Source organism: Aedes albopictus, chromosome 1, assembly GCF_035046485.1.
Source record: "Aedes albopictus strain Foshan chromosome 1, AalbF5, whole genome shotgun sequence".
Taxonomy (NCBI): Eukaryota; Metazoa; Arthropoda; class Insecta; order Diptera; family Culicidae; genus Aedes; species Aedes albopictus.
The window spans coordinates 181,001,052-181,019,404 of record NC_085136.1 but is presented as its reverse complement, the minus strand read 5'-3'; the positions used below and the strand labels follow the sequence as shown (position 1 = coordinate 181,019,404).

Sequence of the window (18,353 nt, the reverse complement as noted above, 5' to 3'; positions counted from 1 at the left end):
AGAATGCCTCTCAGTATCACCTAAAATTACCGAACACTTATTGGGTGGAATCAACTTCCCTAAGAATGCCTCCCACTATCACCTAAAATTACCGAACACTTATTGGAAGAAACCGACTTCCCTCAGAATACCTACCACTATCACCTAAAATTACCGAACACTTATTGGGAGGAACCAACTTTCCTCAGAATGCCCCCCAATATCACCTAAAATTACCGAACACTTATTGGGAGGAACCGATTTCCCTCAGAATTCCCCTTAATATCACCTAAAATTACCGAACACTTATTGGGAGAAACCGACTTCCCTCAGAATGCCCCCTAATATTACCTAAAGTTACCGAACACTTATTAGTAGGAACCGACTTCCCTCAGAATGCCTCCCAATATCACCTAAAATTACCGAACACTTATTGGGAGGACCCAACTTTCCTCAGAATGCCCCCCACTATCACCTAAAATTACCGTACACTTATTAGGAGGAACCGACTTCCCTCAGAATGCCCTCCAATATCACCTAAAATAACCGAACACTTATTGGGAGGAACCGACTTCCCTCAGAATGCCCTCCAATATCACCTTAAATTACCGAACACTTATTGGGAGGAACCGACTTCCCTCAGAATGCCTCCCACTATCACCTAAAATTACCGTACACTTATTGGGAGGAACCGACTTCCCTCAGAATGCCCCCTAATATCACCTAAAATTACCGAACACTTATTGGGATGAACCGACGTCCCTCAGAATGCCTCCCAATATCACCTAAAATTACCGAACACTTATTGGGAGGAACCGACTTCCCTCAGAATGCCTCCCACTAACACCTAAAATTACCGAACACCTATTGGGAGGAACCAACTTCCCTCAGAATGCCTACCACTATCACCTAAAATTACCGAAAACTTATTGGGAGGAATCAACTTCCCTAAGAATGCCTCCCACTATCACCTATAATTACCGAACACTTATTGGGAGGAACCAACTTCCCTCAGAATGCCCCTTATATCACCTAAAATTACCGAACACTTATTGGGAGGAATCAACTTCCCTAAGAATGCCTCCCACTATCACCTAAAATTACCGAACACTTATTGGGAGGAACCGACTTCCCTCAGAATGCCCCCTAATATGACCTAAAATTACCGAACACTTATTGGGAGGAACCGACTTCCCTCAGAATGCCCATTAATATCACCTAAAATTACCGAACACTTATTGGGAGGAACCGACTTCCCTCAGAATGCCCCCTAATTTCACCTAAAATTACCGAACACTTATTGAAAGGAACCGACTTCCCTCAGAATGCCCCCTAATATCACCTAAAATTACCGAACACTTATTGGGAGGAACCGACTTCCCTCAGAATGCCCCCTAATTTCACCTAAAATTACCGAACACTTATTGGGAGGAACCGACTTCCCTCAGAATGCCCCCTAATATCACCTAAAATTACCGAACACTTATTGGGAGGAACCAACTTCCCTCAGAATGCCCTCCAATATCACCTAAAATTACCGAACACTTATTGGGAGGTCGGTTCCTAATTCCCCTAATATGACCTAAAATTACCGATCACTTATTGGGAGGAACCGACTTCCCTCAGAATGCCCATTAATATCACCTAAAATTACCGAACACTTATTGGGAGGAACCGACTTCCCGCAGAATGCCCCCTAATATCACCTAAAATTACCGAACACTTATTGGGAGGAACCAACTTCCCTCAGAATGCCCTCCAATATCACCTAAAATTACCGAACACTTATTGGGAGGAACCAACTTCCCTCAGAATGCCTACCACTATCACCTAAAATTACCGAACACCTATTGGGAGGAACCAACTTCCCTCAGTATGCCTACCACTATCACCTAAAATTACCGAACACTTATTGGGAAGAACCGACTTCCCGCAGAATGCCCCCTAATATCACCTAAAATTACCGAACACTTATTGGGAGGAACTCACTTCCCTCAGAATGCCCCCTAATATCACCTAAAATTACCAAACACTTATTGGGAGGAACCAACTTCCCTCAGAATGCCCCCTAATATCACCTAAAATTACCGAACACTTATTGGGAGGAACCGACTTCCCTCAGAATGCCCCTAATATCACCTAAAATTACCGAACACTTATTGGGAGGAACCTACTTCCCTCAGAATTCGCTCCAATATCACCTAAAATTACCGAACACTTATTGGGAGGAACCGACTTCCCTCAGAATGCTCCCTAATATCATCTAAATTACCGAACACTTATTGGGAGGAACCGACTTCCCTCAGAATGCCCCCTAATATCACCTAAAATTACCGAACACTTATTGGGAGGAACCGACTTCCCTCAGAATGCCTCCCACTATCACCTAAAATTAACGAACACTTATTGGGAGGAACGGACTTCCCTCAGAATGCCCTCCAACATCACCTAAAATTACCGAACACTTATTGGGAGGAACCGACTTCCCTCAGAATGCTCCCTAATATCACCTAAAATTACCGAACACTTATTGGGAGGAACCAACTTCCCTAAGAATGCCCCCTAATATCACCTAAAATTACCGAACACTTATTGGGAGGAACCAACTTCCCTCAGAATGCCCCCTAATATCACATAAAATTACCGAACACTTATTGGGAGGAACCGACTTCCCTCAGAATTCCCCCTAATATCACCTAAAATTACCGAACACTTATTGGGAGGAACCGACTTCCCTCAGAATGCCTCCCACTATCACCTAAAATTAACGAACACTTATGGGGAGGAACGGACTTCTCTCAGAATGCCCTCCAACATCACCTAAAATTACCGAACACTTATTGGGAGGAACCGACTTCCCTCAGAATGCTCCCTTATATCACTTAAAATTACCGAACACTTATTGGGAGGAACCGACTTCCCTCAGAATGCCCCCTAATATCACCTAAAGTTACCGAACACTTATTGGGAGGAACCGACTTCCCTCAGAATGCCCCCTAATATCACCTAAAATTACCGAACACTTATTGGGAGGAATCGACTTCCCTCAAAATGCCTCCCACTATCACCTAAAATTACCGAACACTTATTGGGAGGAACCAACTTCCCTCAGAATGCCCTCCAATATCATCTAAAATTACCGAACACTTATTGGGAGGCATCGACTTCTCTCAGAATGCCCCCTAATATCACCTAAAATTACCGAACACTTATTGGGAGGAACCAACTTCCCTCAGAATGCTCCTCAATATTATCTTAAATTACCGAACATTTATTTAAAACCCCCAACTTCCCGCAATAATCCACCTTAATATCTCCCATTCATACCTTAAATAGTACAGAACAGACTGTGTACCCGATGGTATGTAATGCCAGAAAAAAGAATAATCACAGCTTAACACACATTAGTAATGGAATTATTCATTAAATTACTTATTTAAAATCAATAAAATAATATCTGACTTCGTCAGCATAACCCCACCCCATCTGAATAGCACCGCAGTTCGACTGCGAGTGCAAGGAAACCCAACTCGGCAGAGGATTTTAAACACCACGCAGCTCGTCTTGCTCTCCGCGACCAACATTGGTATCGCTACTAGCATAGCAATGTTTTAAAAATCTTGCGCGCGTCCTTTCGCACGCAACCTCCGCATTGCTTTCCGCCATAGCGGAAATTCGATGCACCGCTTTGAACTGTGCGCATTCCCCACATCAACAATAACAGAGGCATGGTCATGGCTACAAACTTCTCCGGCTCTCCACCCGAACGACCAACTCGCCCAGATTGGTGCAATGTTTGTTATGCACGACCAAACATAACACCAATCAGGAGCAGTTGGTTGGTTGTGTGGCAATGTTTGGCTATTCATGTGCGTTGCAAGAGTTTCGCTTGCCTGCTGGTGGGAGAGAAAACAGCAACCACACGAACGGGAAGTGCTGCCAAAGCACGGTTCAATGAAATCGGGGCGATGTTTTTCGCAATTCGATGAGTTTCTTACCTAACTTTGAATTAATTATTGTGGCCAAACTACAAAAAATTCAATGTTGGTCCCAAAGAGAGTTTTGTAGAAAACAACATAAACAATCTTTTGTAGAATATCACTTTTCTACTTTACTACGTGTTTTTATTAAAAAACAACAAAAATACCTAAAAAAAGAGCATTTTTTTTCTGCTTTTGCCGCAAACTTTCCAAAATTTAAGCATGTTAATCACTTTAGATCGAGTTTTTGTCCAAGAAGCATAACAGCACAATGGTTCACGCTTTCAATTCATGCAAAAAGATTGAGATTTTGATCAAAGATAGCTGAGATACATTTTTTTTGAAGTTTTGCATGTTAAAAATCATAGAATTTTGAATAACTCACTTAGCAGTGATTTGCGACCCCATGTTCCTTGGGCACTTTTTCATGTCTCATTAAGACCTATCTGCCCCCAAATTATTTAAAGTCCGGAAACAAACACCCTGTATATATATATATATATGTTGAGTTTCATTAAATATCATGAGTGATAATTTTAATAAACCCTAATAAAATGTCCCCAAAATGATTGTTTTAATTTACAAATCTTAAATAAATAAATAAGAACAAATATTTTTAAAAACCACACTATGTGTGGTTTCCTGTTGTAGTAAAACTGTTCGCCAACCATAGTCTCAACTTTCCAGCCATGAATTTTTACACCACATTCGGTATGATTACGTTACGGTCGGCGATCAAAATATGTATGGAAAAATGGGTTTCGAAACGGTAATAGTAGTTTACGCAACAAGGTGCAGAATGATGATTTTTACAGCACGAGGCTTGCCGAGTTGGATAATTACGACGAGTGCTGTAAAAATCGAGTTCTGCACCGAGTTGCGTACAACGTTTTTTGCAATTTCATAAATTACCACTTGAGGATAGTTTTTAACAAAACTTTTTCATCAAGCTCTGATGTTCATAGTCATGTTTAACTATGTTTAAGAAAGTCTGATCATAGCAGGTTATACAGCGCAGTTGTCACAATTTTTCAAAACTGTGTCCAGAACGCATCAAGAAGTTGATCAAAACTGAAAACAGTGCTGTAATGGTTCATTACGCAACGCAAATCAGTGCTGTAATGAACCATTACAGCACTTTTAATTGTGTGTGGGAAAGTAGGCCTTTTCCTGTCAAACTTGCGTGAGGTAAAACAGCCTATTACGATGAGAAATTGAAAAAACATTATTAACGACCGATTGTTCGTTTGATCGATTTGCCAAAAACATCACTCATTACTGAGTGAACTTTAATGAGCAATTGTTGGCTTATGGTTGAGTGTACCATTCTGATTATGGGATAGGTTCCGGGTCATTTGGCCGAACGCCATTTGGCCGAATGCCGTTTGGCCGAGCGCCATTTGGCCGAAAGGGTCATTTGGCCGAATGCCACTTGGCCGAATGCCGTTTGGCCGAAAATAAATGATGAACTTAAGTGACCATGTCACTATTCCTCGCATAAGTATAACTCGAAAGAACAGCCTATGATTCAAAGAAAAAAAAATCTTTGATAAAATATTGACAGGTTCAACGCCAATTCATCCCTGAATGTCAAAACTAGAAAGAATAGCCTATGATTAAAAGAAGGAAATATTTCTGATGATCATATTGATAGTTGGAATGTCAAAAACTTCCTCTGAATTCTTTTGAACATAATTCGGCCAAACGGCATTTGGCCAAACGACCATTCGGCCAGATGGCATTCGGCCAAATGGCGTTCGGCCAAACGGCATTCGGCCAAACGGCGTTCGGCCAAATGGCCGGACACCATGGGATACGGTGGACCATAAACCATAACGAGAGCTGTTTTGGTGTGGTTTGCAGTTATGCGGGATGCTGGGGTTTATAAAGCGATTTGGTACAAACTTTCAGGATCCATACACTATCAATTTACATTTGTTAAGTGAGATCGATTCTTGAATATTGTAGTTTTGTTTGGTCCCCATTTATAAAAACTGATGAAGAACTTGTGGATGCACACCCCTATATCCCTATATGCATCCGTGGAGAACGAGAGACGACGACGACGAGTGTAGAGAAAACCGAGTCGGCAGACATCACTGAATTGAATCGCGACGATTGCGGTATCGAACAGAAAACTGTAAAACTAAAGAATAAAAGTTTCCGTGAAATAAATATACATAAAACGTTTATTTCGGTATCCGATCCGCCACAAACTTTTCATGTGCCGAACAAATTCTTGCTATTTGAGCTACGTAAACTGAGATGCAGGGATGGCATTTTTCCGCACAGAAAATGTGCACAGTGCAGCTCATTTTCTGTATAATACCGCGCACACTTGCACTCACACTGAGGAGCATGCCATCCCTGCTGAGATGGACAACTTTTCCACTTCCATCTTATGAATCACGTTGTACGCTAATAAACATACAAACATTGAAGAAATGACTTGAATATGCTATGATAACATTTGTGAATAACATTGTTTCACAACATGTAAATTGCAGTGATTTCCTAGTCTGTTTATATTTTTATACTTCGACTCGACCATTAAGAAAGCGAAACACACTTGCGGTCAGTCATCATCCTACAAATTAGGGGTAGGCGGGGCATTATGGACACCCGGGGCAGAATGGACACCCTCAATATTTTGAAATATGCAAACTTTTTTGAACTTTTAATGAATGGAGAATATAGTCCATTTGTCTAAAACGTAGTTTCAGGAAAGAAACATTCGAAATTAAAATTAGACTTGATTTTACACGAAAAAGTTGCGTCCTCCGTTTTTTGTGCATGGAAATTATAATTTTCACACCATCTAAAATAAGATTTAGTGATTAATTTATTGCAGGTCGATTAAAACCTGATATTTCTAGAACACATGCAAGTAGTTTTGCTGTATCTACATGCTTAACATGTTTATATTTTCTTCTTTATTATATCAAAAATCAAGTTTGGAAATATCTTCTGCTGCCGGGGCAAAATGGACACTCACCTTTTTGAAAGAAGCGGCAAGGGAAAAATATAACCTAAATCACAAACCAACCAAATTCTTCGATTTCAGTATATTTTCGGTTAAATGTTCACTATAGTAGACATAGGGTGAAACAAATTGGGTCAAAAAACGACAGAAGTGGAAAATAGTTTTTCTAGGCACAGCTGTACATGCCGACAAAAACGAAGCTTTATCCAAAACAGCCTGAATTTAAATTAACTGAACAAAAATCAACTTCTTCGGCGTATTATTCATCCATAATAGTTGTTTTGTAATGAAATGACTTTATAGGTGTAAATAATGTACGAAATTCGTAAAAGTCTCATGGTGTCCATATTGCCCCATGGGGGTGTCCATTCTGCCCCGTATGCTTGAAGACGGTCATGAAAAACTTACATTTTTCAAAACATTTTTTGAAGTGGATAAATCATTTTTCTTCGTGAGCAATAGCCTTTAAAAGGATACATGTGTCAAAAAACTAAACTTTTTTGACATCTTGCCAGGTAAAGTTGGCAAAAACCTTAGGGTGTCCATATTGCCCCGCCTACCCCTATGCGAAATTCTGCCCAAACGAAGCTATCTACTTGACCATCTCACGCGTGAAGTTAAAACAATATTTCAACTCTGTACGATACAGCAGTGGCATACGTGGGACCGCGCATAACTTGCGAACGGATGGTCCGGTTTGGGTCATCTAAGTTTTATTCTGTTAGTTTTCACCCAAGGAAGGTTATGAGGCCAAAAACATGGGAAAATTGCGAGTTTTTGAAAATCGGTTTTTCATACATTTTGAACGGGGACTTGAGCGCTTGGCTAGACTTGAAACGTCAAAATACGCAGTAGGCAAGACAAAGTTTGCCGGGGACAGCTAGTACTATATAGAAATAATTATGTAGTCTACGAACGGTTGACGTTTATAAATAAATAAATAAATACTCGAAAATACCTGAAAATACATTCAATACCCTAACAGCGAGCATAGCATAGTATGCTATGCCGAGTAGATGGCATCATTCCAAACGAGTTTCTGCAGACTAATCTTAGGATCATTTACTTTTATTTTGTATTTTCAGATTCAAACAAACATGGTTATTACAAAATAATGGTGACATCAGCTGGCCAGATGGAACATATTTGAAAAATGAGACCGAAGAAAAAAAATATTCAATGCCTTCTCTACCACCAAACGACACAACTATTGCAACAATTGAACAGCTGAGCCCAGAACTTGTAGGCCCATTTATCACTAGATGGTGTCTATATACTTCAAACGGAACACAATTTGGAGGTAATTGATGATTGACTTTGCATGTGCTGGGATGAGATATCAAAATTATCCAAATATGATCAGTAGTTATTATAGATAGTAGGGTTAACAAAAGCGGACCCTGTTGGCTCATTGCCAACACGGCCAGCAGAGTCAGGCTGACCTCTGCTAGCGACGCGCGCTTCTCTCTAAGGTCTGAAGTGAAATAACTTCAAAGCAGACTTTATCGAGGCGGACAAGCGCGGCAAACTCACAAAACATCGAATAAAGAAACCGTGATAAAATCCAGTAGCTATACACTATACACGTCAGTTCGGTCTCGAGTATAAATCATTTCTAATATTTATTATAGTTCATCCACCGTGCATAATTATATTCCCTTTTACTCAGCAAATTCGCTCTTAACAACTCCTCCATTCTTTAAAGATCATAGTATAATTATATAGAAAAACCCGATTTAATCCACCTATGGTGAACAGAACCCTTCATACACTTATTAAAACTTTTGTTGTATTATTTGTATTTAACATATTTATTTTGTCAGTTTCGAGTGTTCGGGTCATGTTGCATATCAACACGTGCTACCTACTCGGATTATAATTCGCTGACTTACCTTGAATAGTGCCTAATTAATTCCAAAAAAGTTGATCGAGTGTCAAGTTCTGTCAGTGTCCACACAGGCAGAGTGGAATTTTAGTGAAATTTCAAGGAACTAATAGTGAATTCGGACCGCCGCCAGCTAGGCGAGTTACCAACACAGACGCGGTTTCGATAGACTCTGTCAAACAGAGAGACCCGAGTGCAAGTTGGTGTCAAAAATAGTCCAAAGTCAGTTACACAATATCTCGTCGCGATTAAACGAAACAGTGAAGTGAATCCGAAAAAGTTCTAGCGATACCCGGTCAAATGACCGGTAAACCCCCCGCCTCGCTGGCGGGGGTCCCAGACAACCCTATCGAACATCAACGTTGCGTCAGAGCCCCGGAATGGATGTTAAGCAAGGACGAGATGGGTCAGGCCATGGTTCTTATCCTACGCTGCAAAGTCCCCGAAAACGTAACGGACGACCCTCAGCTGCCGGATCCGTTCATCATTGGCACATCAGTCCAGTTAGCGGTTGGTGAAAAGGAAGCTCGAAATGTGAAAGCGTCTCGCGAAGGTCGCGGTTCACGTTACCTCCTCCGTACAAGTTCCCGAAGCATAGTTCAAAAGCTGACAAATATGACTGAGCTAACCGACGGCACACTCATTGAGATCTTTCCACATCCAACATTGAACACGGTACAGGGCATAGTTTATGAGCCGGATTCCATCAATGTTGATGAGGAAACCATCAAGAAGCATCTGACTTCTCAAAACGTACACTCTGTTCGCCGCATCAAAAAACGAATGAATGGTAAGCTCAGGAACACACCATTTTTAGTTCTATCGTTCCATGGTACAGAACTTCCAGACCACGTGTACTTTGGACTGTTGCGGATCGAAGTTCGAGTCTACTACCCGTCTCCGCTAATGTGCTTCAACTGCGGAACTTACGGTCACCCACGGAAGTCATGCCAAAAGCCTGGTATCTGCCTGCAATGTTCTCAACCGCTGCACGTGGCAGAAGGAGAGCAATGCGAAAATACACCCCACTGCCTCCATTGCAAAAAAGAACATTCTGTCAGGTCTCGGGTTTGTCCGAAGTACAAAGAAGAAGACACGATTATCCACATGAAAATCGATCGTGGCATCTCGTTTGGTGAGGCCAGGCGCCTATACAACGAAGAACATCGTAGAGAAACTATTGCGCAAATGATTCAGAACCAGCTTAAGCAAGAACTTGTTGCAAAAGACCAACTGATCGCAGCTCTCCAAAAACAAGTTGCTGACCTGGCCAAAGAACTTGCTTCCCTTAAATCAACGCTTCGCGAACCACAGCTACCGCTCGCTCAACGCACTTCGATTGGAAACCAGGCTTCTACATCTGGAACAGCGCCCAAGACGCAGCACCAATCCAGGAAAGACAAAGGTTTTGTCATGCCGCCTGCCAAATCAAACGATAATCTTGAAAACGGAATCGACAATAGCATTCGCACCAGGAGCCGCAGCAACAAGCGAGTGCTGGAGAGCTCTCCGACAGACCGCAACGAAAATCACGGTAAGCGTGTGTCGCATCATCCAAGAACGACGAGTAGTGCGACCAATTCGGAAACAGGATAGATCAAGAATCTACTGAAAAAGACACCCCAATCTTTGATATCGACCCGGCTTTCAACATGGACACGATCTCGGAAGAACGACAGTCACCAAACAACGAAAGAACGAACCCCTGCAACAATCTCATGGAACCTGATTATGGACAACGACCAAATACCACGCTAGACTACACCACTCACCGCCGAGCTTCCATCTCGGCTGCTTACAAGTGGACATTCTCGGCCTTGCCGGCCGCTGTTGCTTATAACTCTGCTAACTACGACCACTACATGAATTTGAACTGTGAACCATCGTCTAGTTCTACTCATTTTGATTCGCCAAGCGCGAGGCTTACCACGTCGACCCTGACCAGAGATGTCCCGGATCCGTCCGATGAGCCTCTGGCGGCAGTCGACGTGGGTAAGTCGTTTTGTACGGCAAGTATCCTCCCTTCAATTTATTCACCTGTAAATCAGTCAATCTGCCCAAACTTTCCTGCTGACATAGGTCCGACTGAAACAAACGCTATCAAGAACATCCATAGTGGATCAGTCCTTCTTAGCCCATCGAGCGGGCGTCCTCGACGAGGGGAGGGAGAGCATGCAGTAACCTCCCCCCTCCCAGAACCGGGAGTGGATGTCTGGGGGGATTGGAATGGGGCCTGTCACGAGTGCCTTGCATTCCCTCAATCCTCCTGGAATCCAGTCGAGTCAAGCAACAACTGCACCAATACTGCAATGAACACATCCCATCGTTGGTCAACGCACACACGAACTAATGCCAAAGCTCCTGACGATCGATATCGGCTACACTACACCACCCTCAGCAAGCGTTTTGATGAGGAAAATACAGTACCCCCTTCACCTTCAGAAAAGGATGCTGGTCTGGCAGGAGAGACGATCTGGGACGCCCATCCCAAATCCGTCGACCACCAAACTTTCAGCTCGACTGTTACTAAGTGGACACCCTTGGCCTTACCGGCCGCTGTTGTTTCCAACTCTGCTGCTTACGACCATTACATGAACCTCAACTGCAAACCATCTAGTTCTACCCATTTTGATTCGCCAAGCGCGAGGCTTACCACGTCGACCCTGACCAGAGATGTCCCGGATTCGTCCGATGAGCCTCTGGCGGCAGTCGACGTGGGTAAGTCGTTTTTAACGGCAAGTACCTCCCATTCATCCTTCTCGCCAGTAAATCAGTCAATCTGCCCAAACTCTTCTACTGATCTAGGTTCCACTACAACCAGTTTATCACGGAAAAGAACCGCCGTCCCTCAATTCTCCCGGAGTCTAGTCGAGTCAAACATCAACCGCACCAACGCTCCTAGGAACACATCCCATCGTTGGTCAAGACAATCACGGGCCAAGTCCAAATCTTCTGACGACACGTCACAGTCGGACGACGACGAACGAATCATCGCAGCATCCTTTGCATTGCAGTGGAACATATGTGGTCTCCGATCACATCAAAGCGAACTCCAGATGCTGGTCGCGAAACATCAACCCACAGTTATCGCCCTCCAAGAAACAAATGTAAACCCTCAAAAACTAACAGGAAAATTTCTTGGAAACAAGTACGACTTCTTGTTTAGTCATGGCTCAACTCATGGAAGACAAGGTGCTGGTATGGCCATCAAGTGCGGAACTCCCTTCCAACGGATCCCTCTGCAAACCAACATTCAAGCAGTCGCCGTTCAACTCTTCGTTCCGGTAAAAATCACAGTAGCTTCGATATACTTGCCGCCAAAGGACAAAGACGCTGCCAGTCTAATGCAAGAACTACTAGATGAGCTTCCAAAACCAATACTACTATTAGGAGACCTGAATGCACACCATACCGCTTGGGGAAGTCGGTGTAGCGGTGCTACTGAAGCAAGAAAAAGAGGCGAACAAATCTTCGAACTTGTAGTGCAAAACGATATGATAGTCCTAAACAACGGCTCGCACACCCGAATAGACCCAGTCACTGGAAACACCCAAGCTTTAGACGTCTCCTTGTGCTCTACATCCGTTGCAACAAAATTCAACTGGAAAACTCTGACAGACTCCTCAGACAGCGATCATCTACCGATAGTAATCGACACGATGGACGCCGTAAACGCTTTGCACTCCCGTGCAAAGTGGCTTTACGCAAAAGCCAACTGGGAACGTTTTGAAGACCTCACGAGCAAAACTCTACGAGCAGGAAACTCTCTGACAGTTGAAGAATTTTCGAATAAACTTATCCTAGCTGCGGAATCTTCAATCCCAAAATCTGCTGCAAAACGCGGACCAAAATCGGTTCCATGGTGGAGCGAAGACGTCGAAGTAGCAGTAAAGCTGAGACGTAAACGGCTACGGGCTGTACGAAGGATGAGTAACGACGATTCTCGAAAACCTCAAGCACTACAAAACTTCCAGGAAGCTCGCTCAATAGCTCGCAAAACTATTGAGAATGCGAAGCAAACATGTTGGGAGGATTTCGTCACAAGCATCAACCCGAACACCCCGGCAATTGAAGTCTGGAACAAGATAAACAGGCTTCAAGGCAAAAGGACTACCAGTACAATCACACTCAACCTTCCCAACGGCTTTACCAACAACGGAAAAGCTGTATCGGAAGCTTTAGCAGACGAATATGAGAGCAAATCATCTAACTCGCACTACTCAGAGAAATTTCGACGGCAACACAAATTTGAGAGTACCATATCCCAACACTCTCAACGACCAAACCTCTACAAGCGATACAACACTGACTTCAGTATAGAAGAACTGATGTGGGCCCTTGATCGCAAAGGTGGTCCTTCAATAGGCGCAGACAATATAGGCTACCCAATGTTGCAACGACTCCCTATGACTTCCAAGGTTGCTTTGTTAGAGCTATTCAATCGCGTCTGGGACAGCGGGAAGTTTCCAGAGCAGTGGAAACTAGGTACCGTTATACCAATCCCCAAACCGGATGCGGATCGAAGCCTAGCAGATGGATACAGACCGATAGCTCTCTTAAGCTGTTTAGGTAAAGTTTTCGAGAGAATGGTAAACCGCCGCCTCATTACCGAACTCGAAACAAACAAAAAGCTAGATTCACGTCAACACGCATTTCGTTCAGGTAAGGGTGTCGAATCCCACCTAGCACATTTAGAGTCTCTCCTCTACTTCGATATGAATGAGCATGTCGAAATTGTGTCCCTCGACATATCGAAGGCCTACGACACAACATGGAAACCTGGAATCCTCCGTGCCCTGAAAGAATGGAAAATCTGCGGCTGTATGTTAAACATGCTCTCTAGCTTCCTTGCTAACAGACGCTTCCAAGTCTGTGCGAACGGAACACTCTCAAGCCCCAGGAAAGCCGAAAACGGAGTTCCTCAAGGATCTATTCTATCAGTCACGCTCTTTTTGGTGGCCATGCAACCTATATTCGACAAAATACCTGCAGACGCTGAAATCCTGCTTTACGCCGATGATGTGATTCTGGTCGCGAAGGGAAGCAATCGTTCATCAGTCCGCCAGAATATGAGAAAAGCCGTCAAAGCTGCCACGGAATGGGCTGCTAGCGTCGGATTCTCTATCGCTCCTTCTAAATCTAAGCTTCTTCATTGCTGTCGTCAACGCCACCGAAAACGAGGTCGACCCATTAGAATAAACAATTCTCCTATCCCACAAGTACGTAAAATGAAAATATTAGGAATTTGGGTAGACTCGAACATCAATTTTAAACAACACCTAGCTTCAGTCAAGAGTAGTTGCCGCGCAAGGATCAATATTCTTCGAATCCTAGGATGTCGGCTAAAGAGAAGCACTAGAGCCACCCTATTAAAAGCGGGATCAGCGCTAGTAGTATCAAAATTATTTTTCGGGTTGGGACTGATCAGCACCAACATCGAAGACATGGAACGGATATTAGGGCCAATATACAATGCAGTAGTACGCTTGTCTTCCGGGGTTTTTGTTACCAGCCCTATCCCCTCTGTCATGGCTGAAGCTGGATGCCTACCTTTCCGCCTGGCACTAATACAACGACTGGCGCAACTCGCAGTACGGCTACTGGAGAAAACTTCGACTGCGTCCAACTACCCTCTGGTGTCAAGAGCAAAAACCCTGCTTCAGCTTCTACAGGTTATACTTTGCCTAATGTATGCCCCACCTTCCGAAACACCGATCGAGAATGGAACACACACGCTCCACGCATAGATAACCATATTAGAAACAGCATCAAAGCAGGCGCAAACAAGAGTATCGTAATCCCAGTGTTCCAATCCTTCATCACAAATCGGTACCAACATCACACCAAGTGCTTCACGGACGGCTCAAAAGACGGCCCTTTCACTGGCGTTGGGATAGTGATAGGGAACGAGGAGGATAGCCACTCTTTACCAGATGTTTGTAGCATATTTTCAGCAGAAGCGTACGGCCTCCTGACTGCCGCGTCTAACTGCAACGATAATCAAGACACAATCATACTTACTGATTCCGCTAGTTGTTTAGACGCCATCCAAGGAGGTCGATCTAAACATCCATGGATTCAAGCAGTAGAGAACATCTCAACAGAACAGAACATCACCTTTTGCTGGATCCCAGGTCACTGTGGTATCAACGGAAATGAACGAGCAGACGCACTGGCCAAACAAGCGCGCAACCAGCCAAAGCTTGACATCCCTATACCTGCCCAGGACGTCATAAAGGCCATAAAGCGGAATATCTGGTCAACATGGGAGAACGAATGGCGTCAGCACCAATTGCAGTTACGGCAAATCAAATCTTTGCCCATTAAATATCCGGATCGTAAATGTGCATCCGAACAACGAGTTCTGACGAGGCTACGAATAGGACACACTCGTCTAACCCACTCGTTTATAATCAACAAGAAGCCCCCACCTGTGTGCAACTATTGTGGGACTCAGCTTACGGTCCAACACATCTTCATAGACTGTAGAGGCTACACCGGACAACGAACAAGCTGTGGTATCAACGGATCACTCGGTGAAATCTTAGCATTCGATGCACAAAGAGAAGCTAAAGCTTTGAAATTCATTAAAGACTGTGACATTTATAATGAAATTTAATCCCTTACAATTCAATGTAAATCAATAGGTGTAAGTTAGGAGTTATTACGTTTGCCAGACACGAATGCCACATAAGTGGTAAAGTGTCTTTAATAAATATTAATAATAATAATAATATTTATTTTGTGTGATGGACCAAAAGTTCTAGAAAATATTGTGGATTTGGCATGTAGTGGATTGGTTTCCAAAATAGCATCATGGATCATGGACTAAACTGCCAGAAATGCCAGACACCTTCTAGAATCTTGTATGAAATTTAAAAAAAAGCTTACATATTCTTGAATATTGTATCTTTTGTGAACTGCCAAAAGATCTTGAATCGATTAACAAATGGGCAAGAAAATCAACGAGATACACTTTGTCTAATATCTCTCAATCAGTCGAATAAATTCGCTCCGAAGTACTTGGTTATGGTTATGGTGTAAAAAGGACAAAAATAATATTTTTGGAATTAACTAGTTATTTTGGCTGTCCAGTTCTTGCGTTTTTCTCACAATATATAAATTCAAAGCTTTCATTTAACATATTGCAAGTTTTCATAGAATTCCTGTTTATTTGTAATTTGTTATTTTTTTTTATTATAGAGGCTTTCAATAAAAATTCATTCACCTCTTTTATAGCTTAAAGTAGACTATACAATCCAGAGTCTTTTAGGTATTTGACAATTTTGTTTTCTTCCTTTCGCTCATTGCTCAGAGCAATACTTATATTAGAGCTAATCGCTAATCTTCTCCTAATATCATCAAATTTTCGACATTCCAATAAAATATGCCTAACATCGATCACAGTATTACATAGTTCGCAAATTTCGGGTTCTTTTCTGTTAAATAAGTAGCATTTTGTTAAACGCGTGTGACCAATCCTACACCTAGTGAGAATTCGTTGCTCAGTTTTTTTAATTCTATCTCTCCATTTTCCTACATTCCTTTTAATGATAGCTAATTGATCTATTGTATTTTCACTCCACCTTGATTGCACAATATTTTTTGTTTTGTGTTTTGCCCACAATATCGCATCATTTGCAGGAACTTCAAATTCAATAGCCAACCCTGTTCTACCCCTCTTTGCTGCTTGATCGGCTTTATCGTTTCCGGATATGACACAGTGTCCCGGTATCCATAGAAATTCAACTTTCTTGTTCTCCGAGAAGGTTTCGATGGCCTGTATATACGAATGGAGAATGTTACCTTTCTCAAGAGCAGAAAGACAACTCGCTGAATCCGATAGAATGACTGTTGGTGTGTTGTCCGCGTTGACCTTCTATGGTGAAATCTGGACCAATAACTCCACAACCGACTCCTGTATCATCTTTAGATCCATCCGTGTAAATTTTCGAATGGTACTGGTATTTGCTGTTTAAGAGCTCATTTACAGATGCACGAGCTTTGTCAGCACCTTCTCCGACTTTGAAGCTCTTCTTGATTGTCCAATCAATCGTTGGTCGAGGATAATACCAAGGTCGATGTCCAAAACGATGAAGCTTGCTAATTTGAGGAAAGTTTTCTCCAAAGATAGATGTTGAAAGTTCATCGACGTTTTCCCGAAAAGCTGGTCGAGGCTGGGAACTTTTCTCTTCTATCCTGCAGTAACTACGGAGGTATGTAAATGACGCCCTTTCTTTGAATGGAAGTATCCCACTCTCAATGGTCAAAGCCAAAGATGGCGAGGCCCTGAATGCACCAGAAGACAGGCGAATCAGCTGATTGAAAGATGATTGATACGCATCGACACAGCTTAAACCAAATAGTTCGATTCCGTAAAGAAGTTTAGAGATACAGGTTGCGTTTGCAATTCTCCAGATGACATCCCTGCTTGCACGTCCCGCTATCGCTTTCAAGAAGTTCATACGATTTTGTATAGCACTTACAGTATTTTTGAAGTGTACTTTAAAAGTCGCTCTGCTGCCGAGCCAGATTCCTAGGATCTTCGCAACTCTGACGTCTGGTATGCTTTCATCGTTAATTTTGATGTCTTCCCTGTTTTTCTTCCAATTTCTGTGTTTTTCGCGGCAAACATGTAAAAGCGAAGATTTGTTGGGCGAAATATCGAAATGAATGTTCTTAGCCCATTCATAGACGGCTTTAACGGCTAAGTCAAGCCGTTTCCTGGTAGCGGTGACTTTTTTGCCCACAGCGACTATTGTGTAGTGGGAGTAAAACTCAACTTGCTAGTTTGGTGGTTCAAATTAGAATAGAGTTTATTTGTAAGTGTCAACTTAAGGCTAAAATCATGGCTTGCTTGTACTGCTCCAACATCTCCTCCTTCAGAAAATCTCGTAGTACTCAAAATGTGAAGGAAGTCTCCGCTTCCTGCCTGAAGGTTCCCGAAAAGGTAGAGTTCGTTTTCTTGATTGAACCCGATCATGACTACGACAAACCTCCGATGATCCGTCAGTAGAATTTGATTTCATCTGTTCAGGACACGTATTACCTCTTGAACTTCCGAGCTCGGTTACGGGAATATCCAGTTGAGAGTACCCAGGATTTTCAATATCTTCAGTTGGAACATGATCCGGACCGCTAAATTCCTCCAACAGAACTTGTAAGGGTAGAGGCTGCTCAGCTGAAGCGTCACATTTTCCGTCCGGTTTGCATTTCCGTAATTGGTTAGTGTGTGATCTTATCAAACCTTGTCGTTTTTCGTCTTGTAGAAGAACATTGTAGACCACACTTCCTTTCTGCTCAATAACGATACCTTTGGCCCAATAGCGCTCGTTCCGAATATGAATTTCAGCATAAACTGTATCCCCAGCTTCAAACGATCGATGTTTCGCTCCATACTGTTTGTTGAACTGATCATTCTGCCTTTCATTAATTTGCGTTGGTTGTGAAATCGGCGGCTTCATCAGGTCAAAAACAGTTCGGGTTTTTCTGTCCAACAGGACCTCAGCTGGTGATCGGTTATCCG

General features: G+C 42.8%; 1 protein-coding gene across 3 annotated transcripts in view; it reads left to right on the top strand.

The window, feature by feature from the left end:
* LOC109424864 (protein ILRUN) overlaps window positions 1-18,353 on the top strand; it is a 228,766-nt gene that overhangs the window by 117,047 nt on the left and 93,366 nt on the right. For all 3 annotated transcript variants that reach the window (XM_029858046.2, XM_062845916.1, XM_062845915.1), the window contains exon 4: window positions 8,028-8,242. In XM_029858046.2, the coding sequence (XP_029713906.2) occupies window positions 8,028-8,242 (215 nt within the window). The remainder of the gene's footprint in view (window positions 1-8,027; window positions 8,243-18,353) is intronic.